Here is a 26,090-nt window from a genome sequence, read left to right on the forward strand (position 1 = left end):
AAAACGTCTACGTATGATGACGTATGCGCGTGACGTCAATGGTTGAAACGGAAGTATTCGGACACATTGTATCCAATACAAAAAGCTCTGTTTTCATCGCAAAATTCCACAGTATTCTGGACATCTGTGTTGGTGAATCTTTTGCAATTTGTTTAATGAACAATGAAGACTGCAAAGAAGAAAGTTGTAGGTGGGATCGGTGTATTAGCGGGCGGCTGCAGCAACACAACCAGGAGGACTTTGACTTGGATAGCAGACGCGCTATCCGACGCTAGCCGCCGACCGCATTGATGATCGGGTGAAGGACGGGTGAAGTCCTTCGTCGCTCCGTCGATCGCTGGAACGCAGATGAGCACGGGTGTTGATGAGCAGATAAGGGCTGGCTGGCGTAGGTGGATAGCTAATGTTTTTAGCATAGCTCTGTGAGGTCCCGTTGCTAAGTTAGCTTCAATGGCGTCGTTAGCAACAGCATTGTTAAGCTTCACCAGGCTGGAAAGCATTAACCATGTAGTTACAGGTCCATGGTTTAATAGTATTGTTGATTTTCTGTCTATCCTTCCAGTCAGGGGTTTATTTCTTTTGTTTCTATCTGCAGTTAAGCCCGATGCTATCACGTTAGCTCAGTAGCTAAAGTGCTTCGCCGACGTATTGTCGTGGAGATAAAAGTCACTGTGAATGTCCATTTCACGTTCTCGACTCTCATTTTCAAGAGGATATAGTATCCGAGGTGGTTTAAAATACAAATCCGTGATCCACAATAGAAAAAGGAGAGAGTGTGGAATCCAATGAGCCAGCTTGTACCTAAGTTACGGTCAGAGCGAAAAAAGATGCGTCCTGCACTGCACTCTAGTCCTTCACTCTCACGTTCCTCATCCAGGAATCTTTCATCCTGGCTCAAATTAATGGGGTAATCGTCGCTTTCTCGGTCCGAATCGCTCTGGCTGCTGGTGTAAACAATGGGGAAATGTGAGCCTACTGAAATCTCATTTCAGTAGGCCTTAAAACATGCCAATACGGCCGGGTTAAAGGCCTACTGAAATGAATTTTTTTTATTTAAACGGGGATAGCAGATCCATTCTATGTGTCATACTTGATAATTTCGCGATATTGCCATATTTTTGCTGAAAGGATTTAGTAGAGAACATCGACGATAAAGTTCGCAACTTTTGGTCGCTGATAAAAAAGCCTTGCCTGTACCGGAAGTAGCGTGCCGTCACAGGTTGAGGAGCGCCTCACATCTGCACATTGTTTACAATCATGGCCACCAGCAGCGAGAGTGATTCGGACCGAGAAAGCGACGATTACCCCATTAATTTGAGCGAGGATGAAATATTCATGGATGAGGAAAGTGAGAGTGAAGGATTAGAGGGCAGTGGAAGCGATTCAGATAGGGAAGATGCTGTGAGAGGCGGGTGGGACCTGATATTCAGCTGGGAATGACTAAAACAGTAAATAAACACAAGACATATATATACTCTATTAGCCACAACACAACCAGGCTTATATTTAATATGCCACAAATTAATCCCGCATAACAAACACCTCCCCCCCCCGTCCATATAACCCACCAATACAACTCAAACACCCGCACAACACACTCAATCCCACAGCCCAAAGTACCGTTCACTTCCGCAAAGTTCATACAGCACATATATTTCCCCAAAGTTACGTACGTGACATGCACATAGCGGCACGGACGGGCAAGCGATCAAATGTTTGTAAGAAAGCTGCATACTCACGGTAGCGCGTCTGCTATCCATCTCAAAGTCCTCCTGGTTGTGTTGCTGTAGCCAGCCGCTAATACACCGATCCCACCTACAGCTTTCTTCTTTGCTGTCTTCATTGTCCATTAAACAAATTGCAAAAGATTCACCAACACAGATGTCCAGAATACTGTGGAATTTTGTGATGAAAACAGAGCTGTTTGTATTGGGACACAATGGTGTCCCAATACTTCCGCAAACTCCGTGACGTCACACGCAAACGGCATCATACCGAGACATTTTCAGTCGGATATTTCCCGGGAAATTTAAAATTGCACTTTATAAGTTAACCCGGCCGTATTGGCATGTGTTGCAATGTTAAGATTTCATCATTGATATATAAACTATCAGACTGCGTGGTCGGTAGTAGTGGGTTTCAGTTGACCTTAGCCTTCATTTCAGTACTGTTATTGCACTGGAGAATAATACAATCTGTTGATCAACTTGACATGCATTTGCATCTCTGAACTCAGAAAGCAATGTGGTCTACATACAACACACAAAGACAAAGATATGTTTCAAAGGGCCAATTTATTTCAGGCCAGAACAAATTGACAAAACTATTTTAAATAGCTGCAACATAATGGCACTTTAACTTTAAGTAGATAGGATCTTTGATCCAAGACACAACTTACATTTAACTAAAATGTTCTTTTCTTTGTGCTCGACAAAAGAAAAGTATTGAGAATGTCTCCATGTTAAGAAACTCGACTTCTGGCTTCACCATGATGTCTTGTTAGTTGTTATGAGAGTAGCGTATGTGTGTGTGTGTGTGGCCCTTTAAACTATGACAGCATGTGAGGTGAGTGACGTCAGTGAGTGAGTGAGTGGGCGAGAGAGGTGAGGGAGCGGCGACAGTGACTGCGTGCAGGTAATCTAGCTTGGTGGATGGCTGCGTCCAATAAAGTGACAAAGTTACAACAAACCGCCGGCCTCGTCATTCACCCTCAGCTGTAAAGACCCACTTCCGGGTAAAGTGAAGGTTGTTAGCCCCGAAGTACATAGTCCCTGGAGGAACGTCTCCCATGCGCCCCTCAACTAAGGTCTGGGAGCCCCCCCCCGCCCCCCACACAAAGCACGCCTTTTCTTTTCCACCGCAGCGCTCCAATAAAACACACTCAGATCTTCTGTTTCTAGCCGATACTGCGTTATTTTACGTTATTTTTAATGTAGTAACGCATCATGTAGTAACGCATCATGTAGTAACGGTAACTGAGTTACTGAATATAAAAAATTACGCGTTAGATTACTAGTTACCGCCGTTTGTAACACGTTAATCCCAACACTGTTAATAAGTACTTGACTAGTTAAAAGCCAATATGTTAGTAATTGGCATGTTAATAAGCAACTAATTAATGGTGAATATGTTCCCCATACTAAAGTGTTACCATGTTTTTTTACTGGTGCACAAAATGAACCGTGCATGAACATCACCTTGTTCAAAGAACAAAACCAACACAGTGCATAAACTCACAACAAGAAGAAGAAGAAGCGCTTCTTCTTCTACGGGGGAAAATTAAGTCGGCGGCTGCTACGAGGGAAAATGAAGTCCCATAGTTGCGAGACCTAAACTTTATGTAAAGACCCAAAAATGGCTCCTATTAAGAGACACGCTTACGACGCAGAGTTTAAACTCAAGGCGATCAGTCACGCTGTAGAACACGGGAATAGAGCAGCAGCGAGAGAATTTAACATGAATGAATCAATGGTGCGGAAGTGGAGGAAGCAACATGATGACCTGCGCCAAGTAAAGAAGACTAAACAGAGTTTCCGAGGGAACAAAGCGAGATGGCTACAATTGGAGGACAAACTTGAACAGTGGGTTGTTGAACAGAGAGCAGCAAGTAGAATCTCAATTGTTGTGTTGAAATCTGGGGTAATAATTATAAATCGAACATTAACTTAATTTGCTTACTTGAAAATGAATCCATTCAAATTTTAAATTAAATCAGCACGAAGTAACATTACAACCTTCATAAAATATTTTCATAACTTTTGGGATGATACATTAAAGGCCTACTGAAATGATTTTTTTTAATTTAAACGGGGATAACAGATCCATTCTATGTGTCATACTTGATCATTTCGCGATATTGCCATATTTTTGCTGAAAGGATTTAGTATAGAACAACGACGATAAAGTTCGCAACTTTTGGTCTCTGATTAAAAAAAAGCCTTGCCCCTACCGGAAGTAGCGTGACGACACCGGAGGAAGGGCTGCTCACATTTTCCTATTGTTTACACCAGCAGCGAGAGAGATTCGGACCGAGAAAGCGACAATTACCCCATTAATTTGAGCGAGGATGAAAGATTCGTGGATGAGGAAAGTGAAGGACTAGCGTGCAGTGCGGAACGTATCTTTTGTCGCTCTGACCGTAACTTCGGTACAAGCTGGCTCATTGGATTCCACACTCTCTCCTTTTTCTATTGTGGATCACAGATTTGTATTTTAAACCACCTTGGATACTATATCCTCTTGAAAATGAGAGTCGAGAACGCGAAATGGACATTCACAGTAACTTTTATCTCCACGACAATACATCGGTGAAGCACTTAAGCTACTGAGCTAACGTGATAGCATCAGGTTAACTGCATATAGAAACAAAACAAATAAGTCCCTGACTGGAAGGACAGACAGAATATCAACAATACTACCAAACTCTGGACATGTAACTACACGGTTAATGCTTTCCAGCTTGGCGAAGCTTAGCAATGCTGTTGCTAACGACGCCATTGGAGCTAACTTAGCTACGGAACCTCGACAGAGCTATGCTAAAAACATTAGCTATGCACCTACACCAGCTCTCATCTGCTCATCACGACCCGTGCTCACCTGCGTTCCAGTGATCGACGGTACGACGAAGGACTTCACCCGATCACCGATGCGGTCGGCGGCCCGGAGACGGAGGAAGTCAAGGTGAGGTCGCCGGCTAGCGCATCTGCTATCCATCTCAAAGTCGTCCTGTTTGTGTTGCTGTAGTCCGCCGCTAATACACCGATCCCACTTACAACATTATTCTTTGCAGTCTCCATTGTTCATTAAACAAATTGCAAAAGGTTCACCAACACAGATGTCCAGAATACTGTGGAATTTTGAGATGAAAACAGAGCTTTTTGTATTGGATTCAATGGGCTCCGAATACTTCCGCTTCAACCGTTGACGTCACGCGCAAACGTCATCATATCGAAACGTTTTCAGCCGGAAGTTTGCCGGGAAATGTAAAATTGCACTTTATAAGTTAACCCGGCCGTATTGGCATGTGTTGCAATGTTAAGATTTCATCATTGATATATAAACTATCAGACTGCGTGGTCGGTAGTAGTGGGTTTCAGTAGGCCTTTAACTTACAACTAGTTGAATGACACCTCTGTCATGGCCTGAGGGGCAATAAGCAACTTTGAGAAGGGTGGCAGAAAACCTGCCCCACAAAAAACTACAAATGGGCTAACTTGCTTTACGGCATACGTCACTCCCCCATTCGTTGCAAGGACAGAAGTCGATGCGAACGCCTACGTGCCGCCAGAAAACTAAAAAAAGAATAATGTCTACGTGCCATTACTGCTATCATGGCAGAAGCTGTAAATCAAAAAAGAAACAACATTTTGTCTGAGGAGACAACACTGCCCCAGCTTTCTCCTTTCTGGCGTGAGCTCAAAAGATGAGGAGGGGTTTCCTATTGATGCGGCTTTGGCTCTGTTCCTGCTGGACCTGTAAGTAACTTTCGATGCTCAAATGGGAAATTTGCGTGGGAGCAATAAATAGCCACTAGTTTGGTAGTTCGCAGTTCCACACTGACACTACCAGCCACGCAACAAACTCAGAAGTACTGTATAAAGAAAAAAGAACAATACAATGACTGCAAACTGCAAATATAAAGCTTTGGGTGAAATATTGTGGTATTATCGTGTCAGTTTGACGCTATATGCGCAAGTCCTCATGGGAAATGAGGTCTTCCTTCAGGCAAATCACTACAGCTTTGCTTCCCCCAGCGCCGCCAAAATCAACCACAACTGAAAGTTCCTAAAAGGGAACTGCATTTTTTAAAAATTTTGCCTATCATTCACAATCATTATGAAAAACAGGACAAGCTGTAGAAAATGGATGGATGGATGGAAGAACACAGGTATTTAATTTAATAGAAGCTGTAAACTCACTGCTAACGTTATCACCATAGACATCTTATAAGTAGACGCAGCATCGAGCGCTACTGCCTACTGGCGCTGACGAGACACGGGGCCGCCATCTTGGAGTGGTGATCCGCTCCACTCAGTGCAATTCATTTGGCAGGAGCAATGAACTGTCAGCGCATTTAATTCATCTTACCTCACTGAATACCACTGATTTTCACACCTTTTTTTGTCATACATGTAGCTATGATAAAGGACACATGCTTTGGCGTATTTTATTATTCATAGTTTGCTTAACAGTAATAGAATATTCTTATATGCTATAAGTGACCAGACGTCCGAGATCAAAACTGGGAATATAATCCCAGAGAAGGGGGAAAATAACGGTCAGCTACTTTTAAATTCAAGAAACAATGTGATTAGGTTATATATACATGCATATATTCTACATAAACAATGTATGAATACATTAGATATCTATATATCTTACGGACCTATACACTGTATCTCTGTTGCTGCAGCAGTAGAGTTTATTCTGTCTTGACACTTTGTATTGATATTTTGTATTACATTCTTCCCTTAAATGATCATGTTTACAGTGATTGTTTTATATGTATTTTTTATGTATGTCGCTTTGGATAAAAGCGTCTGCCAAATACTTAAATATAAACATATATAAACACCTGAAAGTCTTTATATCAGCTAAAACCACCAATCTGTTTCACTGGATTCAGAATAAAACCAAATTCTGTCTTACCTAACAATGTTAGTATTTGAATATTGTTACTTGAAGACTTATTCCTGGTTACAATTATACTGTTAAGAAAGTATTGTCTTATACTTTGCCTAAAATGAGAATGCATCATAATCAGTGGCAGCTGACAAGCAATTCTATTATGGTCATACTCTTGTTTGCTAGCGGCTACGATTTCAGTACTATTGAAGATCTTTGCTCCTTCTCAACTCTGTGGTAATATTCTTTTCACAAAATCAGAATCAGAATAGTTTTATTGCCATTGTTTGAGAACGGGTTCACAAACTACCCCGATTCCTATTTTAAACAGTCCGCTCATTTGAGCAGGAAAACGCTGAACACCTTTGTTTTCTACCTGTCAACTGTCAGTTTAGGCTGCTCGCCAGCTCCTCATCACCACTTCAAGATGACGGTCGAATTTCTCGCGTCACAGCAGCAAATGCTGCGTCTACTTATAAGATGTCTATGAATACAGCAGTCCTTCTCAAATAGTGGGACAGTGTGCAATGTCGGGGGGGTGGGGGGAATATGATAAAGCGTATGTAGCACTTGGCTTCACTGTAACCACGTTGGGAGACTAGAAAAGGCTGGTGTGTTGATTTATTTGTTAATAACCCTACAATGTCACGCAGAGGTATAGTTATAAAAAATTTTACGAACAAATTATACTATTTATAGTCACGGAGAGTAGAGGGTGGCGCGAAAAATGTTCTTCTTGCAAGAGTGGCTGTTAAAAAAATAATTGAGAAGCACTGCTGTACAGTGAGGAGAATAAGTAATTAATTGATACACTGCTAATTTTGCAAGTTTTCCCACTTAAAAAGCATGGAGAATTCTTTATCATAGGTACTCTTCAACGGTTAGTGACAGAATGTAAAATAAAAAATCTAGAAAATCCCATTGTATGACTTTTTAGATATTTTTTATTTACATTTTATTGCATGACACAAGTATTTGATCACCAACTAACAGTAAGAATTCCTGCTCTCACAGAGCTTTTAGTGTTTCTTTAGGACATCCTTCTGCTCTCTTCTCATTACCTTTATTAACTGCACCTGTTTGAAATTGTTAACTGTATAAAGACACCTGTCCACACACGCAATCAAACAGACTGTAACCTCTCCACAATGGCCAAGACCAGACAGCTGTGTAACGACATCACAGATAAAAGTGTAGACCTGCACAATTGTTAGAAAATGGAAGAAGTTCAAGACAGTCTATCTCCCTCGGCCTGGGGCTCCATGCAAGATCTCACCTCGTGGAGCGTCAAATGATCATGAGGACGGTGAGGGATCTGCCCAGAACTACACGGCAGGACCTGGTCAACAACCTGAAGAGAGCTGGGACCACAGTCTCAAAGAAAACGATCAGTAACACACTACGCCGTCATGGATTGAAATCCTGCAGCGCACACAAGATCCCCTTGCTCAAGCCAGCACATGTCCCGTTTGAAGTATGCCAATGACCATCGGGATGATCCAGAGGAGGAATAAGAGAAGGTCATGTGGTCGGGTGAGTCATAAATAGAGCTTTTTGGTTGAAACTTCACCCACCGTCTTTAGAGGAAGAAGGATGAGTCCAATCCCAAGAACACCATCCCAACCGTGAAGCACGGTGGTGTCAACATCATTTTTTGGAGATGCTTTTCCATAACGAGGACAGGACGATTGCATCGTATTGAGGGGAGGATGGATGGGGCCATGTATTGCGAGATCTAGGCCAACAATCTCTTTCCGTCAGTAAGAGCATTGGATATGGGTCTTGGCTGGGTCTTCCAGCATGGCAATTACATGAAACACACAGTCAGGGTAACTAAGTGGCTCCGTAAGAAGCATTTCAAGGTCTTGGAGTGGTCTGGCCAGTGTTCGAACTTAACCAACCAATTAAAAATCTTTGGAGAGAGCTGAAGGTCCGTATTGCCCCCCGACAGCCTACAATCTGAAGGATCTAGAGAAGATCTGTATGGAGGAGTGTTCCAAAATCTGTGCAAAGCTGGTCAAGAATTACAGAAAACGTCTAATCTCTGTAATTACAAACAAAGGTTTCTGTACCAAATATTAAGTTCTGTTTTCCTTACAAATCAAATACTTATGTCACGCGATAAAATGCTGATTAATGACTTAAAAATTATCCAATGTAATTTTATGGATTTTTGTTTAAAATTCTGTCAATCACTGTTGAGTACCTACAGATAAAGATTACACTAGTGGGAAAACTTGCAAAATTAGCAGTGTATCAAATACCTGTTCTCCTCACTGTATCTGTGCTTTTGGGCTTGCGCTGCATTTTAAAAGGCTACTGTCATTAGTGTCTCAACAAACAGCATATGTAGTGCTGTTGGACAAAAGCCTAAACCTCCATTTGTCCACCAATTGGATTTATACTTGAAACCGGGGAATAGAGCAGATGTAAAGACTAAATATGCTGGAACTGAAATAGAAAGAAAATGTAAAGAAGTGTGCCTGTCTGGTGTTTTTCTGTTTTAGAGAGGGACCATATTTTGCAGGTGTAAACCTAATGAATGTTACTTGGCTAAAGTTAGTTTTTGCTGGCCCCATTGAGATAAAATATTTAGTTTTGGTCATGGAAATTCCATAAAAAGTCATGAAAATTATTGATAAACAAGTGTAAGAACCCTGGTCTATTTTTCCCCGGTCTTAAGATTTTGTTCAGAAGTGTATATTTTCTATTTAAGTTGGTTGTGTCATTCGCTGAAATAACACATGGTCAGACATTGCATCCCCAGATCGGTCGCATGTTTTTTTTATCTACCGTTTGGTTTGTAAATGATCCTCCGGGCAAAAGCGACCGCATGTGTAATCAAGACAGACAGCTGTTGACAAGTAGATGCGAGCCTCATGAATATTTGACATGTCATGGCAGATAACTTGAGATGGACGGCGGAGAAGATATGCGAGTGAATGCTACCCCCTACTGCTGGTCAGCCCGCGAAGGAGGCAACATCGCTGGCGGCCGCCTGGCTCGACGCAGCAAGAAATCCCGCAGTCTGAGCACTTCATCGGCCGGCAGCTCGTCTGATTACAGGTAGTTGACAAGCTTGAATCTTCGCCTAGTAGCGAGGGGTGTTTATTTACTCAATTGCAGAGAATAACAGTCTATTAGGGCTAGTGATGTAAAGATATAAAACATGTCCTATCATGGTTATTGTTATCGTCAAATTGTTAATTGTGCTCAAAAAGTACAATTAACACACTGAAATATTTTAACCATTTTATTTTTTTTAAATAAATAAAAGTAAAAACACCTGTCTCGTATTCTGAGTTTAGAACGATCACTCTGTGGTAGGAGAGCACAGCTTGTAGGTTCAATGTACAAAGTTAAATCTTAGTTGCTCAGACAGCAATGTGTTTATATGAGTTTAGATTGGGGTTTGTTGATTGGGAAATACTTTAATGTATTTTGTTTTCTTGTTAGCATTTAAACTAGCGAGCTGGCACCAGTCAGTCATTTCCCCTATCAACTATGGGGAAGATTAATAATCCCTTAACTGATCATTTTTTGGAATATGTTTTTGATTTGAGTTGCTATAGAACAGTGAACGAGATGAGATCAACAGCACCTCTGATGGCTGCAGTCTAATACTGCACTTAATTTTCCAAATAATTACCATTTCAGGGCATTCAGTTGATCGCAACTTGACTGCTTGGTTTGTCTTCAAACTTAAAGTGTTTACAAAGTACAAAGAAGAAGAACCATGACAAACATTCTCAATTTATTCATCCATCCATTCATTAATTCTTAAAGTAATCTTACTTATCTCATCATATGAAATATGACTTACTTCACCAATTATTATTATTAAATTCTTACTATTATTTATTTATTTATTTTTATTGTGATTACTTATGGAGTTTATTGTGAAAAAATTGTGAACAGGAAGTGAACAAAAAGTTTTGCAACTGTTATGTAAAGAAAAGGGGTAGGATTAAATAAGCTCTGCTTCTTCCTACTCCTTTTCGAACATGTTGAAAAGAGAAACTGGAAATTGTGATGTATCATGTTGTATGCTTGCATGTTCGAAATAAACTCAAACTCAAACTCAGATGTTTCGCCGCTCATCCGGGTAAGCTTCATCAGTGTGTGCTGATTAGATTGGTCAGATCTGGTCCAGCGGCCGGTGCCAAAACCCCAAATATTTATACTCCAAAAACCAGGAGGGTGAGCCTGGGCAAGGATGGTTTCGCCCAATCGTAGTGAGAAAAACAACTGTTTTAATGCAAACGAGCAATCCTAACTGCCAAAGCCAACAACAGTCGAAGTGGAAATTCCCCTCGTTAGTATTGAGGTATTGTGTGGCAGAACAATCGCTGTGGATCGACTACGATGCAGTCATAGATAAATAATTACTGTCATTTTCGGTCTATAACACGCTCATTTTTCCTCTGACTTTGAAACATATTGTTTATACAATGATGCGCCTAGTTTAAGGATATTTCTGGGTTCACTAGCCTTACTTGACGGCAATAAATTCAGCCTTGTCACATCAGACCAATGAAATTGCTGAACGGGTAACTGTGACCCAATGAAATTGTTTACATTAAATCGAAAGCACTGTGTGCACTCACCCTAATCTTGGAGAAGACGCGATGAAATGCTCACAAGTCACGGACCACGATCAAAAAAGTAAACGGCCACCGTACAGAACGGAAATCCACCACCAATACCGGGGCCTGAAAGTTTGGACTGCCGTGTGTAAAAGATGGCGGCACAAGCCGAGAGGCGGTCTGCCTTGAGACAAAACTCTCACCGCCAGACGAAGCAATCCCGAGTCCCCTCACCTCCGATAATATATGTACAAAATAACATTTATCCAAAAATGAGATGGATGCGGCTTAAAAACATGTGCGCTCTGTAGCTCGGAAATTACCATACTTAATTATTGTGCCCAACCCAAGCTTGTATGATAGTTTTTTTTATCATATTGCATACATATGTTTTTTTCCATGAAAAAAATACAGATAATTAAAGTTATTTAAGCATTATATACCGCCCTCTACACCTCATGTAACACCCATGTACACACATTAGCTTGGTTAGTTATCAGCTAATGATAAGGATGTAGCAAAGTTTAGTTACTAACGTTAGCTATCATTAAATGTAGTCTATTGTAACAACACGACTGCAGTTGGTTACAGTAGTTACTTCTCTGGGACTGATTTTTGTGTACGAGACAGTGGTGAGTGACAGCCTAAAAGCCAGACTTTTTCCTCGGGCCGACAACCAATTTTTATTTACTGTAATTAGTAAATGTAAAAATGATAGGCATTTAAAAAAACAATACATGTTCTGTTAAACCACTAATGGTAAAATAAGCTAGCTGATGGTGTTGATTATTATGTTTTTGCTTTGAAATATGTAACTTTGAGCTAGTTGAAAACAGACCCTTCAATAAGACTACCGTATTTTTCGGACTATAAGTCACAGTTTTTTTCATAGTTTGGCCGGGAGTGCGACTTATACTCAGGAGCGACTTATGTGTGAAATTATTAACACATTACCGTAAAATATCAAATAATATTATTTAGCTCATTCACGTAAGAGACTAGACGTATAAGAATTCATGGGATTTAGTGATTAGGAGTGACAGATTGTTTGGTAAACGTATAGCATGTTCTATATATTATAGTTATTTGAATGACTCTTACCATAATATGTTACGTTAACATACCAGGCACGTTCTCAGTTGGTTATTTATGCCTCATATAACGTACACTTATTCAGCCTGTTGTTCACTATTCTTTATTTATTTTGAATTGCCTTTTAAATGTCTATTCTTAGTGTTGGGTTTTATCAAATAAATTTCCCCAAAAAATGCGACTTATACTCCAGTGCGACTTATATATGTTTTTTTCCTTCTTTATTATGCATTTTCGGCTGGTGCGACTTATACTCTGGAGCGACTCATAGTCCGAAAAATACGGTAATATGTATTACAATAAATATATGGTGATATACAGTACTTAGTCCACTGGTCATAAAGATAAAAAAGACAATTTCAGAAAAAAAAACAATTTCTTGAAGAGTTGTATTTTCCAACAGTCTGAGAGTCCGTAAATGGTGATTGGATGAGCATGGGAAAGACCAGGAAAAAAGTCAAGTCATTGTGTCTGTGCAGTTAAGAGAGACTGCTGTAGATGTTGCTTGTTAAGTGATTATGAACTCCCTCCTCGTCATCCTTTCAACATCCAAACCAAAGCTACTGTATTTTATGTGTACAAAAACATCAGAATCCTGAAGATTTGTAACTTCAGTCCGGAGTCTTCCGCAGAATCCGGAAGAGTTGGCAAGTCTGAGGAGAATGCATTTCCCAGCATGCTTTAGTGTAGTTCCATTGATCACTTTTGAATGTGTTAACATACATCTTTTATGTATTATTTTGTGCAGACAAGCGTTTATAGTTAAAGTGCTCTATTTTTTAGTTATGTAAAGTTAAAATATTGCGACTCTTTGGTGGTAATCTAAAAACCCTTTAGAAAGAATGGTTAGTGCAATGCATCTTAGTAATACCACTATCATCAATTGTTAACCAAAGTTACATTTATAAATGATGAATGTGGGTAATGTCACTCCCTCACCTTATTTGACACCTTTGTTGTAGTTCATGCTTTCCTTCAGGGTTTCCCGCTGTTTCCGTTTTTGGGTGTGGCACTAGTGTTTTCATATATTTTCCCACTCATGTGTTGTGCTTTATTTGGGTTAGGTTAAACATATTTGTAAAGTTGTTAATAAGTCAGCCCTTTGTCAGCTTGACTTTGGGTTTTCTTGGATTTTACCGTCACTTGTGTTTGATCAAACCCTCCATGACAGACTATTCAGAAACATAATAATTTGAAATTGAGAGCAGTGTGTGTTTGTGTTGCACCTGGGTGTGTCCAAGTGTTAAATGCCTTATTTGGACTTGACTTAAAAGCATCGGCCCGAGCGACTGCACTGTGATATTTCCAAAACCTCCAGAGTGGCCTTGTGACATATGAGCTAAGTTGCATCACCCACGCACGTTGCATAAATGTCCGTCTTCAAGGAAGCATTTAGTTTGAAAATGTGTGTTCATTGTCAACGTTGCAAAACCTCCGCGGGTATGCTTTAGCAAGCCTGGTGGGGATTTTTCTCTGAGAGGGAAGTGAAACATTAAGGGCTTGTTTTCCCTTGTCCTCAACACACCATTCTTGTTATAATGGGTGTAGGGATACAAAGACACATAATCACATTGTGTTGCTCAACAAACCTGGCAACATTTTTGTCATTTTTTTTCATAAATGAAAGGAATTTAGTGTTGTATCTACCTTTTATTATTGAGTTGAGTTCAGTTTATTTCGAACATGCATACAATACAATTCAAATCAAACTTTATTTAATAAAGCGATTTTCATACATAAAAGAAATGCAATGCAAAGTGCTTTACAAACTTAAAAACAATACCCCGATGACCCAGATCCCCCATTATCTCAGACACACACACAAACACAAATACCAAACAAAAAACACACATATACAGCAATATGAACAATTGAATGCATGGCTGAGTACAGAGGAGACAGGTGAGTAAACACTATCACAGCAGCCATCTGCACCAAGAGGTCATCAGACCATGGCCACCAGGACGCTGACACAAAGCGCCCCCACAGCTTGGCTGATAACCCCTGATGCAGATGGCTCCCTCTTGAGGAACGCTGGAAAGTAAAAATAATAAATCCTGTAAAATAGTAAGAACCAAGAGTAGAGATAAAGGATAAAATACAAGCAAGACAAATTAAGATAATAAAAAATAAACAATAAATACATATATTATATAGACCTAAAGATAATCTTGCATTACTAATAAGATCAAAAGTAAAGTAAGAATGACTTCAATAAAATTAATAAATATTAGAAAATTAATAAATATAAGGTAAAAGCCTAATCAAAAAGGTGGGTCTTAAGCCTACACTTAAAAACAATGCATTACAATGTAATGCATCACATGCAGCTGAGATAGGTTCCCGCACCCCCGTGACCCCGAAAGGGATAAGCGGTAGAAAATAGATGGATGGACATATTTCCAGTTGTTTCAATACAGCATGTCCGAAAAGGAGTAGGAAGAAGCAGAGTTTATTTAATCCCACCCGTTTTCATATCATAGAGGTTTTATCCCATTTGTTTTTGTTCTCTTTCTCACAGAACAGTGAATAAATAAATAAATCATAAGTAAGTAAACAAATATTAAATACATAATCTATCTTTTTTTTTTTTTTAAAGGTTCAAGATATTTATTATAATTGTTCTTCTTTGTACTTTGTGACCACTTGTTTGAACAGTCTCTTAATCTCAATCATTATAGTGTAAGATTTATTTGCTTAATCCATAACATAATTTAATTCCACATACTTATATGCTAAAGTTCTTAAGTGTTGTTCGTGCATACAAATGATTTAAATTTTAGATTTTTCTCTAAGGTTGTATTTCTCCTCTTTTGTTGAGAATAATTTTTGTACATTATTGGGGAGCAGGTTATAGTTTGTTTGTTAGTTTAATAATAGTTTTGTTTACCATATTTGGCCCACATTAATAGCTAAAAAATGTAAGCAGTTTAAGCCTTTCTAAGCCTTAAGGGTTAGAAATGTATGTGTCAACATATTGATATTTACCAGTGCAGGCAGGTTTAAAATGTTTTTGCTCTTAATTTTTCCTACACTGTTGCACCTCTGGAGTCTTCTGGTGTTCACCTCAATCTCTCTCTACAATGGCTGTAATAGATGATCAGTGGAAAGAAGTGTCTTTGTGTTAACATTGTCATGCAATCTTGTGTAATGAAATTTAATCGAAGTTCATGCAAATAAGTGGTGCACCTGATTGATTGATTGAGACTTTAATTAGTAGGTTGCACAGTGAAGTACATATTCCGTACAATTGACCACTAAATGGTAACACCCGAATAAGTTTTTCAACTTGTTTAAGTCGGGGTCCACTTAAATTGATTCATGATACAGATATATACTATCATATATACTATCATCATAATACAGTCATCACACAAGATAATCACAATGAATTATTTACATTATTTACAATCGACCTGCCCAAATATAATAATTTCATTAGAATGTATTTTATCTGCAGTATCTCATCGTCAGCCAAATCTGTCTAAAAATGTGTATCGTTAAAAAAATAATAATAATAATAATTTTTAAATGGAAAAAATAAAGAAGTGTGAATACCGCCTCATATTTTTCATTGTAAGCAACCTTCAATGTGAAGCAACAAAAACGGGCATGAAGCTGTTTGTAGTATTTCACTGTCATGTTCTTTCACCTCCGGTAAACCTGATTGGACTATTATTGAGGGCTTGAAAATACTTCTAGCCAATAATGCTCTTTGTTTGCTTTCAGGAGGACCCAGTCGCTACACGGGCCGATCCCTGTGACTACATTTGGCCCAAAGGCATGCATGCTCCAGAACCCACATGCAGTAATGTAAGTACAGAAGGACGTAATTTAATTAGAGCTTTTGCTCCTACAGTAAAATGAGACACAGTGCGGTTGCCTCTGTTCAATACTGGTGATTACAATTTAGAGGAAATCATGGATGGAAAATTATGTTACTGTTTTACCTAGAGAATTAAAACAAAATATTACTTACAATAAATGGTTTAATTTTAAGATTGTTAAATGGGACCTGCACTTCTTTAGGAATTTCATTCACAATCATTATGAAAGCAATGAGGACGGATGGATTTAAAAAAAAAAAAAGCATTCTAAATGTTAAATAAATTCGATCAAAAGGCCGCTTACAATGGAGTCTATCGGAGCCGTTCAATTCTGCCTATAGAGCCCCTAAAAAAACATCCAAAAACCTCAGTTAGGGTTTTATATACATGATGTAATGTACAGGCATGTGATTTTTCCGTCTAAAGTCGGAATTCCGTCTTTTTTAATCTCGGGAAAAAAATTAAAAAAATATCTCCCGTTTTTCCGTTTTTTTTCCGACCCTAAATCAAGATTCGAGACGTAGTTTATATTACGCCTTAGTTTATATTACGCCGTAGTTGATTGGTCGATATGTTCCTTGTGACCAATCAGGACATCTGTTATGAATGATGACGTTAATAACGTCATCATTCATAATGGTTATTAGCGCCATTTTCCATTTGTAAACGATGTCGGTTCTCGAGAGAAAGGACGCTTTACGAGTAAAAGAAATTGATAAACATGTCAAAAATAAGTTTCGATGGGACTGGATGGAAAGGGAAATCACTGATACTGTTGGGAAGAAGGAAGTTACGACTTTGTTCGGTGATTTTATTCGGAAAATCGATCGTCCCGGAAAGGTTTTGTGCATGCGGTGTCATGATAATATTGACTATGGATCACGAGGTCTCAAGGCTTTGGAAGTACATGTGAAACGCCAAAAACATATGAAACAACTTGAAGCAAGGAAAACGGACTTTTCACTAGCTGGTACTTTTGGATGTCAACCGAAAGTGAGCAAACCTTACGGACTTCATCTTGTTTACATCGACAACTGCCGTAGACATCGAGAGGAAAGATCCACCCACTTCAGTTGCAGACAGTGTTGTTAATAATGAGGTAAGCTAAAAAATATTGGCTTGCGAAATACGCATGTTTGTTTTAAATATTAACCAATTATTGCTTTGCGAAATATAAATGGGTTTTTCTAAAAATAAAAAGCCACGTGAAAATATATTATGAAATTACAGAAATTCAAAGAGTCGCATTATTGATTCTAGTTAACAATTTATTTGAAATAAATTTGCATATAATACTATTTTGTAATATTAAGTTCTTATGTAGTCTGTTGAAACTATTGTCAGTGGTGTAACAATCTTGAAGGTAAATATTTTCACACTTGTTTCATGCAATATGTCAGTGTCCTCACATTATTATTATTTCCTATTTTCAAATATGAGTAAACAATACTAAACATGTTTAATTATTTTCATAAATGTATATCCTATTTTGGCGAAAAGAATGAAATGTTTACATTACATTACATGAACTGAAGTAATGTGGTAATACTGTAAATAAACTGTAGATAACACTGATCAATGTGACACCTGTGGATGTGAAATGAACACAAGATGTAAATATTAGTGACTAAATACTGTTGGGACTGAACCATATACAGTGATTCATTAGGATAATTGGGTTATGTATGTTCTATTAATGATGTTTTCATGTCTTTAAACACTAAAATATTTTCTTCAAATGGTGCTGTCTTTGTTAATTTTAGCATGTTAAATTGGTGAAAAACCAGGAGCTTCGGGGGGCGTTGCCCCCCTTGTCCCCCCACCAGGGCACTGGTGCCCTGGACCTGGCCTTCGTCCCCCAGACCCCCGGAAATTTTTTCAGTCTTTTTCATTGTGGTCAAATCACATGCCTGATACTCTGATGATTAACTTGTGTGATGACTGTATTATGCTGATAGTATATATTTGTACCATGAATTGATTAACATATAGAATACGTATATAGTACAGTACATATTCCGTACAATTGACCATTAAATAGTAACACCTGGCTTTCGTCCCCCAGACCCCCGGAAATGTTTTCAGTCTTTTTCATTGTGGTCAAATCACATGCCTGAATGTAGTAAGAAGCACTTTTATATTCGTATTTAATATTCACGTATTTTGATCATTTTAAGCATACGCGGCACATTATTTAAAAAACGTATCACAACGTTTGCCTTTTTTTTTTTTTTCTTAATCACTTATTTCTGCTTACTACAGACTTCATGAGAGCCGGCAAACATAATAAAACAGCACTTAATGTACAATGTCTGCAGTCATTAGGATGCTGACTGCTTGGATGTTCATATATTGTCATTTAGATGAAAAATGGCTCATAATCCTCGTGAGGAAACGGGGTGAGGAGTGGGGGAGACAAACACCTTTTGTGTCGTTCTTGCCAGTTCCAAGTGTCCCAACTTGTCAGATTATATTCTCAGCCATCTACTTTCCAGGTGGGATGCATGATTTATGATCTACAAAAAACAAACGGAGAGCAAGGAAGCGAGGAAACCGTAGACCAGTGGTCCCCAACCTTTTTGTAGCGGGGGACCGGTCAACGCTTGAAAATTTGTCCCACGGACCAGCGGTGGGTGGGGTATTTTTTTTTTCTTTTTCCATAAATAAATACAATCATGTGTGCTTACGGACTGTATCCCTGCAGACTGTATTGATCTATATTGATATATAATGTATATATTGTGTTTTTTATGTTGATTTAATTTTTAAAAAAAAATATATATATATATATATATATTTTTTTTTTTAATTACATTTCTTGCGCGGCCCGGTACCAACCGGTATCGGGTGGCGGCCCGGTGGTTGGGGACCACTGCCGTAGACCATTCGATGATGTAAACATAGAGACAAACTGAAGTGATCACGTCGCTGCTATAAATAGTTATTATGCGTTAGTGCATATAATAACAATCACCAATACTTGGTTAATTTTCAAGTCACGAAATGTAAGTTCAGTAATGTTAGTGTTTTTTGAAGGGTTATTTATCAGATTTTATGGGCGGAATTGTAGAGCTCCCATTGGCGGATTTTTATTTATGTTTATTTAATATTGAAAATGTTTTTCTTTTATAATCCATCCTTTCTCATGTCTTTCATAATGATTGTGAACGATAGGCAATGTTAAGATGAGGACAGTTGAAGATATTGTGAAGTTACACTAAAAGCATACGTTTGACAAACAAATCAATATTTTTTAGCAGTTTTTTTGTAATTGTGCCAACATTCTGAGAAATAACTACTCATTGAAAACACCTCTTTTCTGGATGTTGTCCTATCATCTAACCAGAAGTGTTTTTTTTAACCAAATATTTAGTGATAGTACTTTAAATTGTTAGGCACCGACTGTTGCCTTCAGCTTTGTGTGGGAATTTTGATAGTCATTTTATTAAAAAAACAAACTCAAAAACTGTTCTTTCTATTCATAGAAAGTAAGTCAAGTTTTTTGTTATTTCCTGTTTCCCACTAAGTGGCAGTGGGATTGTAGGGGTGCTCAAAAAATCTAATCACATCAAAATTTTAATTTTTGATGATTTTCAATCGATTCATAATTTTCAAAAATCTATTTTGAGAAAAAAATAATTTAGTGCAACATTTTTCAATTTTTTAAGAATACATTTTTGATTAAAAATAAAATATTAATTGTATTATTATATGTATTCATACTGTTGCTTTTATTCATATTTGGCTTTCATTTTTTTAGTAATAGTATTTGTATGCCAATTCAATTGCTTTTTAAATGTCTATCCTAAGTATTGTAAAGCTGGTGTTGGAATGGAGATGCTCTTGTTTGTTTCATTAGATTGATTAATGCCAAGCAGGGAGGTAATGGGTCCCATTTTTATAGTCTTTGGTATGACTCGGCCGGGATTTGAACTCACAATTTACCGATCTCAGGGCGGGCAGTCTAACCACCTCAGCATCAAGGGTTGGAATTGGGGGTTAAATCACCAAAAATGATTCCCGGGCACGGCCACCGTTGCTGCCCACTGCTCCCCTCACCTCCCAGGGGGTGATCAAGGGTGATGGGTCAAATGCAGAGAATAATTTCGCCACACCTAGTGTGTGTGTGACAATCATTGGTACTTTAACTTTAACATTGTGGGCTTTTTAGAAATAAAGTAAAACATTTTAAAAGATGTCTTTTAGGCCAACACTGCCCCTGAAAGTCGTACATTGAAAAAACACATTTATTTGGGTATAAATGTCACAGGTTATATCACCAACAACATCTTTTTACAATCAAGGCATGAGAGTAACAATCCATCCATCCATTTTTTTCCGCCGCATACCCGAGTCCGGGTCGCAGGGGCAGCAATTTAAGCAGAGATGCCCAGACTTCCCTGTCCACCTCCTCTAGTTCCACAGGGGGGACACTGAGGTTTTCCCAGGTCAGCTGTGAGACATAGTCCCTCCCACGTGTCCAAGGTCTTCCCCGAGGCCTCGTCCCGGCTGGACATGCCCAAAACAACTCACCAGGGAGGGGTCCAGGAGGTATTTGTAGTAGATGCCCGAGCCATCTCAGCTGGCTCCTCTTGACATGAAGGAGCAGCACCGAGCTCCTCACCCTATCTCAGCGTGTGATCCCAGAAATCCTGCGGAGGAAACTCATTTCTGCAGCTTGTATTCACTACCTTGTCCTTTTGGTCATTACCCAAAGCTTGTGACCATAGGTGAGGGTAGGAACGTAGACTGGCCGTTAAATCTAGAGCACCAGTAAATCAAGAGCTTTGCCTTTTGGCTCAGTTCCTTCTTCACCACAACAGACCGGTACAGCGACTGCATCCCTGCCGATGCTGCGCTAATCAGTCTGTCAATCTCACGTTACATTCTTCCTTCACTCTTGAACAAGACCTCGAGATACTTGAACTCCTCCACTTAAGGCAGAATTTCATTCCTGAATAGGGGGATGCATTCCACCCGTTTCCAACTGAGAACCATGGCCTCGGATTTGGAGGGGCTGATCCTCATCCCAGCAGCTTCACACTCTGCTGCAAACCGCCTTAGTGATTGCTGAAGGTCCCAGCCTGACAAAGCCAACAGGACCACATCATCTGCAAAAAGCAGAGATGCTGTCCTCTCGCCACCAAACTGGAAACCCTCCACACCCTGCCAGTGAATTGATTTACGTGGACCCCGACTTAAACAAGTTGAAAAACTTATTCGGGTGTTACCATTTAGTGGTCAATTGTACGGAATATGTACTGAACTGTGCAACCTACTAATAAAAGTTTCAATCAATCAATCAATCAAAAGTGTGGTCCCCCTTCTTGAAAAGTGGGACCACCACCCCGGTCTTCCAATCCAGAGGTACCGCCCCAGACTTCCACGCTATGTTGAAGAGACGTGTCAGCCACGACAGTCCCACAACATCCAGAGCCTTGAGGTATTCGGGTCAAACCTCGTCCTCTCCTGGGGCCTTGCCGCTTGGCAGATTTTTGATTACCTTAGCAACCTCGGCTCCAGTAATGGACATGTCTGCGTTTGTGACCTCAGACTCTGCCTCTTCTACAGAGAGTGTATCTGTAGGATTAAGGAGATCCTCAAAGTATTCCTGCCACCGCCCAACTATATCCTCAGTAGTGGTCAGCAGGTTTCTTTCCCCCACTATACACAGTGTGGACAGGGCACTGCTTCCCCCTCCTGAGGCGATTTTTTGTATCCGCCACTGCCAAGGCCGCGACTCGCTTGGCCTGTCGGTACCTGTCAGCTGCTTCGGGAGTCCCACAAGCGAGCCATGCTTACTAGGACTCCTTTTCCAGCTTGACGGCCCCCTTTATCTCTGGTGTCCACCATCGGGTTCAGGGGTTTCCGCCATGACAGGCTCTCTCTTCACACGAGTGTCCAAGACATGCGGTTGCATATCTGATGAAACGACTACAAAATCGACCTGCGACCGAGTGTGTCACATGCACTTGTAGGCACACTTATGTTTGAACATGGTGTTTGTTATGGACAAACTATGGCTAGCACAGAAGTCCAAAACCAGAACACCACTCTGATTCAGATGGGGGACACCATTCCTCCCAATCACGCCCCTCCAGGCCAATTTGGGCGTTGAAGTCACCTAGTTGAACGACGGAGTACTTGGGGTGCCCTGCAGCACTCCCTCCAGGGTCCCCAAAAAGGCCGGGTAGTCCGAATTGCCATTTGGTGCATACGCGCAAACCACAGTCAGAGCCTGTCCCCTGACCCGAAGGCTCAGGGAAATAACCCTCTCGTTCACCGGGGATGACTCCAACGAAAAAGCACCAAGCCGGTGAACCTATAATAAGCCAACACCTGCTCGTCGCTTATTCCCCACGGCAACTCCAGAAAAGTCCAACCCCTCTTAAAGCGTTTGCTTCCAGAGCCTATGCTGTGCGTTGAGGTGAGCCCGACTATATCTGGACGGTATATTTCGACCTCATGCACATGCTCAGGCTCCTTCCCCGCCAGAGAGGTGACGTTCCGTGTCCCGACAACCGTTTTTTGCAACCAACGACCGGATCACAGAGACAATCGCCTTCGATTGCTACCCAGTCCACATAGCACCTGACTCTCATGGATCCCCCTACAGATGGTGGATCAGTTCCACATTTCTCTTTCCAAGGAGGAAATCCCGGGCACCAGGCGCTCGCTGACGAGCCCCTGCTCCATATTGGGGCCCCGGTATCGAGGTGCAGTTCCTGGGTCTTCTTTTCTTAATAAGACTCTTTTGAACCGCTCTTAGTCTGACCCAGGGGCATGTAGCCCCCGACAACATCGCTCCTTGCTTGGTTCATTTGGGTACTCAAAACTCCTCCACTATGTTAAGGTGGCAATTCATGGAGTAGCCTTGTAACAATCCACATTTTGTATAACTACTATCACTAACAAACAGCATAAGTAGTGTCCAAACACGGTGTTGCCTCTATCTCAACACGGCACATGGTTCCGCCCTCTCTGAAGACGCCAACTAGTGGTGAATATAGGGAAAGGCAAAGTGACGTTACAGACAACTCTTTACAACTTTGGATTGCTGAACGGACAGACCACTCTTAGATGGCAGAAGTGTCGCAAAAGGCACGTGTAAAAAGATTAGGGTTCCTGCTTCGCACAAATCTGATTACAGACACATTTTTTTACGCACACACAACTTTTAGACACGGATTGCTTTACACATACACAAACCTGAAAACCTATGATTACGTACACACAACTCTTTTACGGAATAATCATAGCATAAAGTCACATGTAAGTCACATCTCTCTATTTTATGCTGTGCTGTCACAAATTTTATTTTATGCTGCTGCTGTCACATATACTGTAATATTGTACATGGTAATTGTTATATATTGTATATATGTTATAGACATAATATATCTGTACATATAATATACTGTACACATATGTATATATTCATATTTATGTTATAATTTATATCGCTATATTTAGTCTATTTATACCTGCATTGTCCTTTCCATCCTTACACTTTCCATCATTGTAACTGAGCTACTGTGTTGAACAATTTCCCTTGTGGATACTTAAAGTTTGTCTAAGTCTAAGTAAAAAGACAGCCAATTAAAAAAATGCGGACAGACATATATTTTTTATAATCACAGGCAAATCATAATACGGACAGACAACTTAAAACACGTATACGCAGTTCAGATTTTACACACACACATTAAGATACAGACACACACATTAGTACACAGACACGTAAATAGAAATCACAGACACACAGATTGAGATACGCATTTGCAAATAAATTTGCCCAAACTAAGCATCCTGTCGTAAGCGGCTTGAAGATTGTCTGTAAAACATAATCTATATTAACATTTTGACAGAAGAACCACCATTAAATGTTATGTAGACCACAAGAAAGTGTTTTACAAGTGGAAAAAAATCTAAACCCCTTTAAATGCTCAGCAATTTGTTAGTGTCCATCTTTTTGGTACCTATGATGTTGGTTTGGGCTCAATTGGTCAAAGTCTCTGGGTGGAGGGGTTCGGCAAAACATCACTCTTGATTTAATGGCCAGTTCAAACCAAAATGGCTGACTTCCTGTTTGGTTTAATGTGCGTTTTTGTCTCTTTGTCTCCTCCAAATTGTGTGACGATTGTTAAAACTGGTGGCAGGGTTACATTTTTTAAAACAAATTATAGGACTGCTGAATCCAATTTTACCTCAGATTTAATGCATGTTGGGGCCCCCTAAAATGCATGCAAACATACAGATTTGTAATAACAACATAATCTTTCCAATTGGGCCCTTGCATTGCTATGGCTCTGGGCTCAGACCCTAATAATAAACACATTGTCACATGAATACCTCTCTGGCAGTGTCAACCAAAAGTGAGCTGTGTTATGATATTATGCTACAGCTGTTGTATTGGATAGTGTGATTATACTGTTGCAGGTGTACTTCATGTTTCTAATGTTTCATGATGAAAATGTCAGCCAGCAAACTCTAAATGACTTCTTGCTTTGAATTTGAACAAAGCAGGGTTGGTTGTATCCACCTGGGACTGCGCTACAGAGAAACTTGTTCCACCTTTTTCAACAATGTTGTGCCACTGTGACTTTCTTTTCAAGCTCTCATTCTTTCTATGGAAGGGGTGTGGTTGCGATACTTTTATTTTACCTTGGGAGCCCGCAACTTGAAATCAGTAATGATAATTAGCGGACTATATTTTACCCATATATGCGTCTCAAAAGTGAGTGTGTCTATATATGGTATAAGTGTCTGTCATCTCAGCTGTTTGTCACGCAAGTCAGATGCAGGGGTGTGGTTGTGATACTTGTTTTACCTTAGATAATGACCAGCTTCTATTTTACCCTTTATAAGGCACTCCTTGCATCTCATAAAAAATAGTGTGCTTGTACACTGCATCCGGAAAGTATTCACTTTTTCCACGTTATTACAGCCTTATTCCAAAATGGAATAATTACATTTTTGTCCTAAAAATTGTACACACAATACCCCATAATGATAGTGTGACCATGTGAAAAAAGTTTTTTTTACAGATTTTTTGCAAATGTATAAATACAAATTCACAGCCTTTGCTCAGTACTTTGTTGATGCACCTGTATTTGCTGCCAACGGTGCATCAACAAAGTATTGCGCAAAGGCTTTGAATATGTATGTACTTAGTTTTTTTTATTCTTAATAAATTTGCAGAGATCTCTAAAAAAAAATGTTTTTTTAAAAACGTTTTCATTTTGTTATTATGGAGTATTGTGTGCAGAATTTTGAGGACAAAAAGGAATTTATTCAATTTTGGAATAAGGCTTTAACATAACAAAATGTGGAAAAAGTGAATCGCTGTGAATACTGTCCGAATGCACTGTATATAGTATGAGTGTCTGTCATCTCAGCTGTTTGGTAGCTCGGTTGGTAGAGTGGCCGTGCCAGCAACTTGAGGGTTGCAGGTTGGATCCCCGCTTCCGCCATCCTAGTCACTGCCGTTGTGTCCTTGGGCAAGACACTTTACCCACCTGCTCCCAGTGCCACCCACACTGGATTAAATGTAACTTAGATATTGGGTTTCACTATGTAAAGCGCTTTGAGTCACTAGAGAAAAAGCGCTATATAAATATAATTCACTTCACTTCACAAGTCATGCATGTCTAGCAGTTTAATTTGTTTAATCTTCTGTCCTATTTTATAAAGAGGTGACACGCTTCCCTTACAGACTGGCAAACACAAACCGATGATAGATACCTTGCCTTGAGCAACTTCCGTGTTGGTGCTCATTGTGAATGCAAAAACACTCTCTCACACACACACACACACACACACACACACACACACACACACACACACACACACACACACACACACACACACACACACACACACACACACACTATATATATATACTGGATACACCATGCTTGGATGCTGATTATTACGATCCCAGCAACTAATTATTACAACA

At 39.7% G+C, this 26,090-nt stretch overlaps 1 protein-coding gene across 3 annotated transcripts in view; it reads left to right on the top strand.

The window, feature by feature from the left end:
- Positions 1–26,090, top strand: part of nadka (NAD kinase a) — a 50,161-nt gene that overhangs the window by 1,271 nt on the left and 22,800 nt on the right. For 2 of the 3 annotated variants that reach the window (XM_062054514.1, XM_062054516.1), the window contains exons 2-3: positions 9,529–9,690; positions 16,032–16,115. In XM_062054514.1, coding sequence (XP_061910498.1) covers positions 9,539–9,690; positions 16,032–16,115 — 236 coding nt within the window. In that variant the 5' untranslated portion in view covers positions 9,529–9,538. Of the gene's footprint in view, positions 1–4,607; positions 4,681–9,528; positions 9,691–16,031; positions 16,116–26,090 lie in introns of all 3 variants that reach the window. The other variant, XM_062054515.1, reaches the window with a different exon arrangement.

The sequence above is a fragment of the Entelurus aequoreus genome, linkage group LG07, assembly GCF_033978785.1.
Source record: "Entelurus aequoreus isolate RoL-2023_Sb linkage group LG07, RoL_Eaeq_v1.1, whole genome shotgun sequence".
Lineage (NCBI taxonomy): Eukaryota > Metazoa > Chordata > Actinopteri > Syngnathiformes > Syngnathidae > Entelurus > Entelurus aequoreus.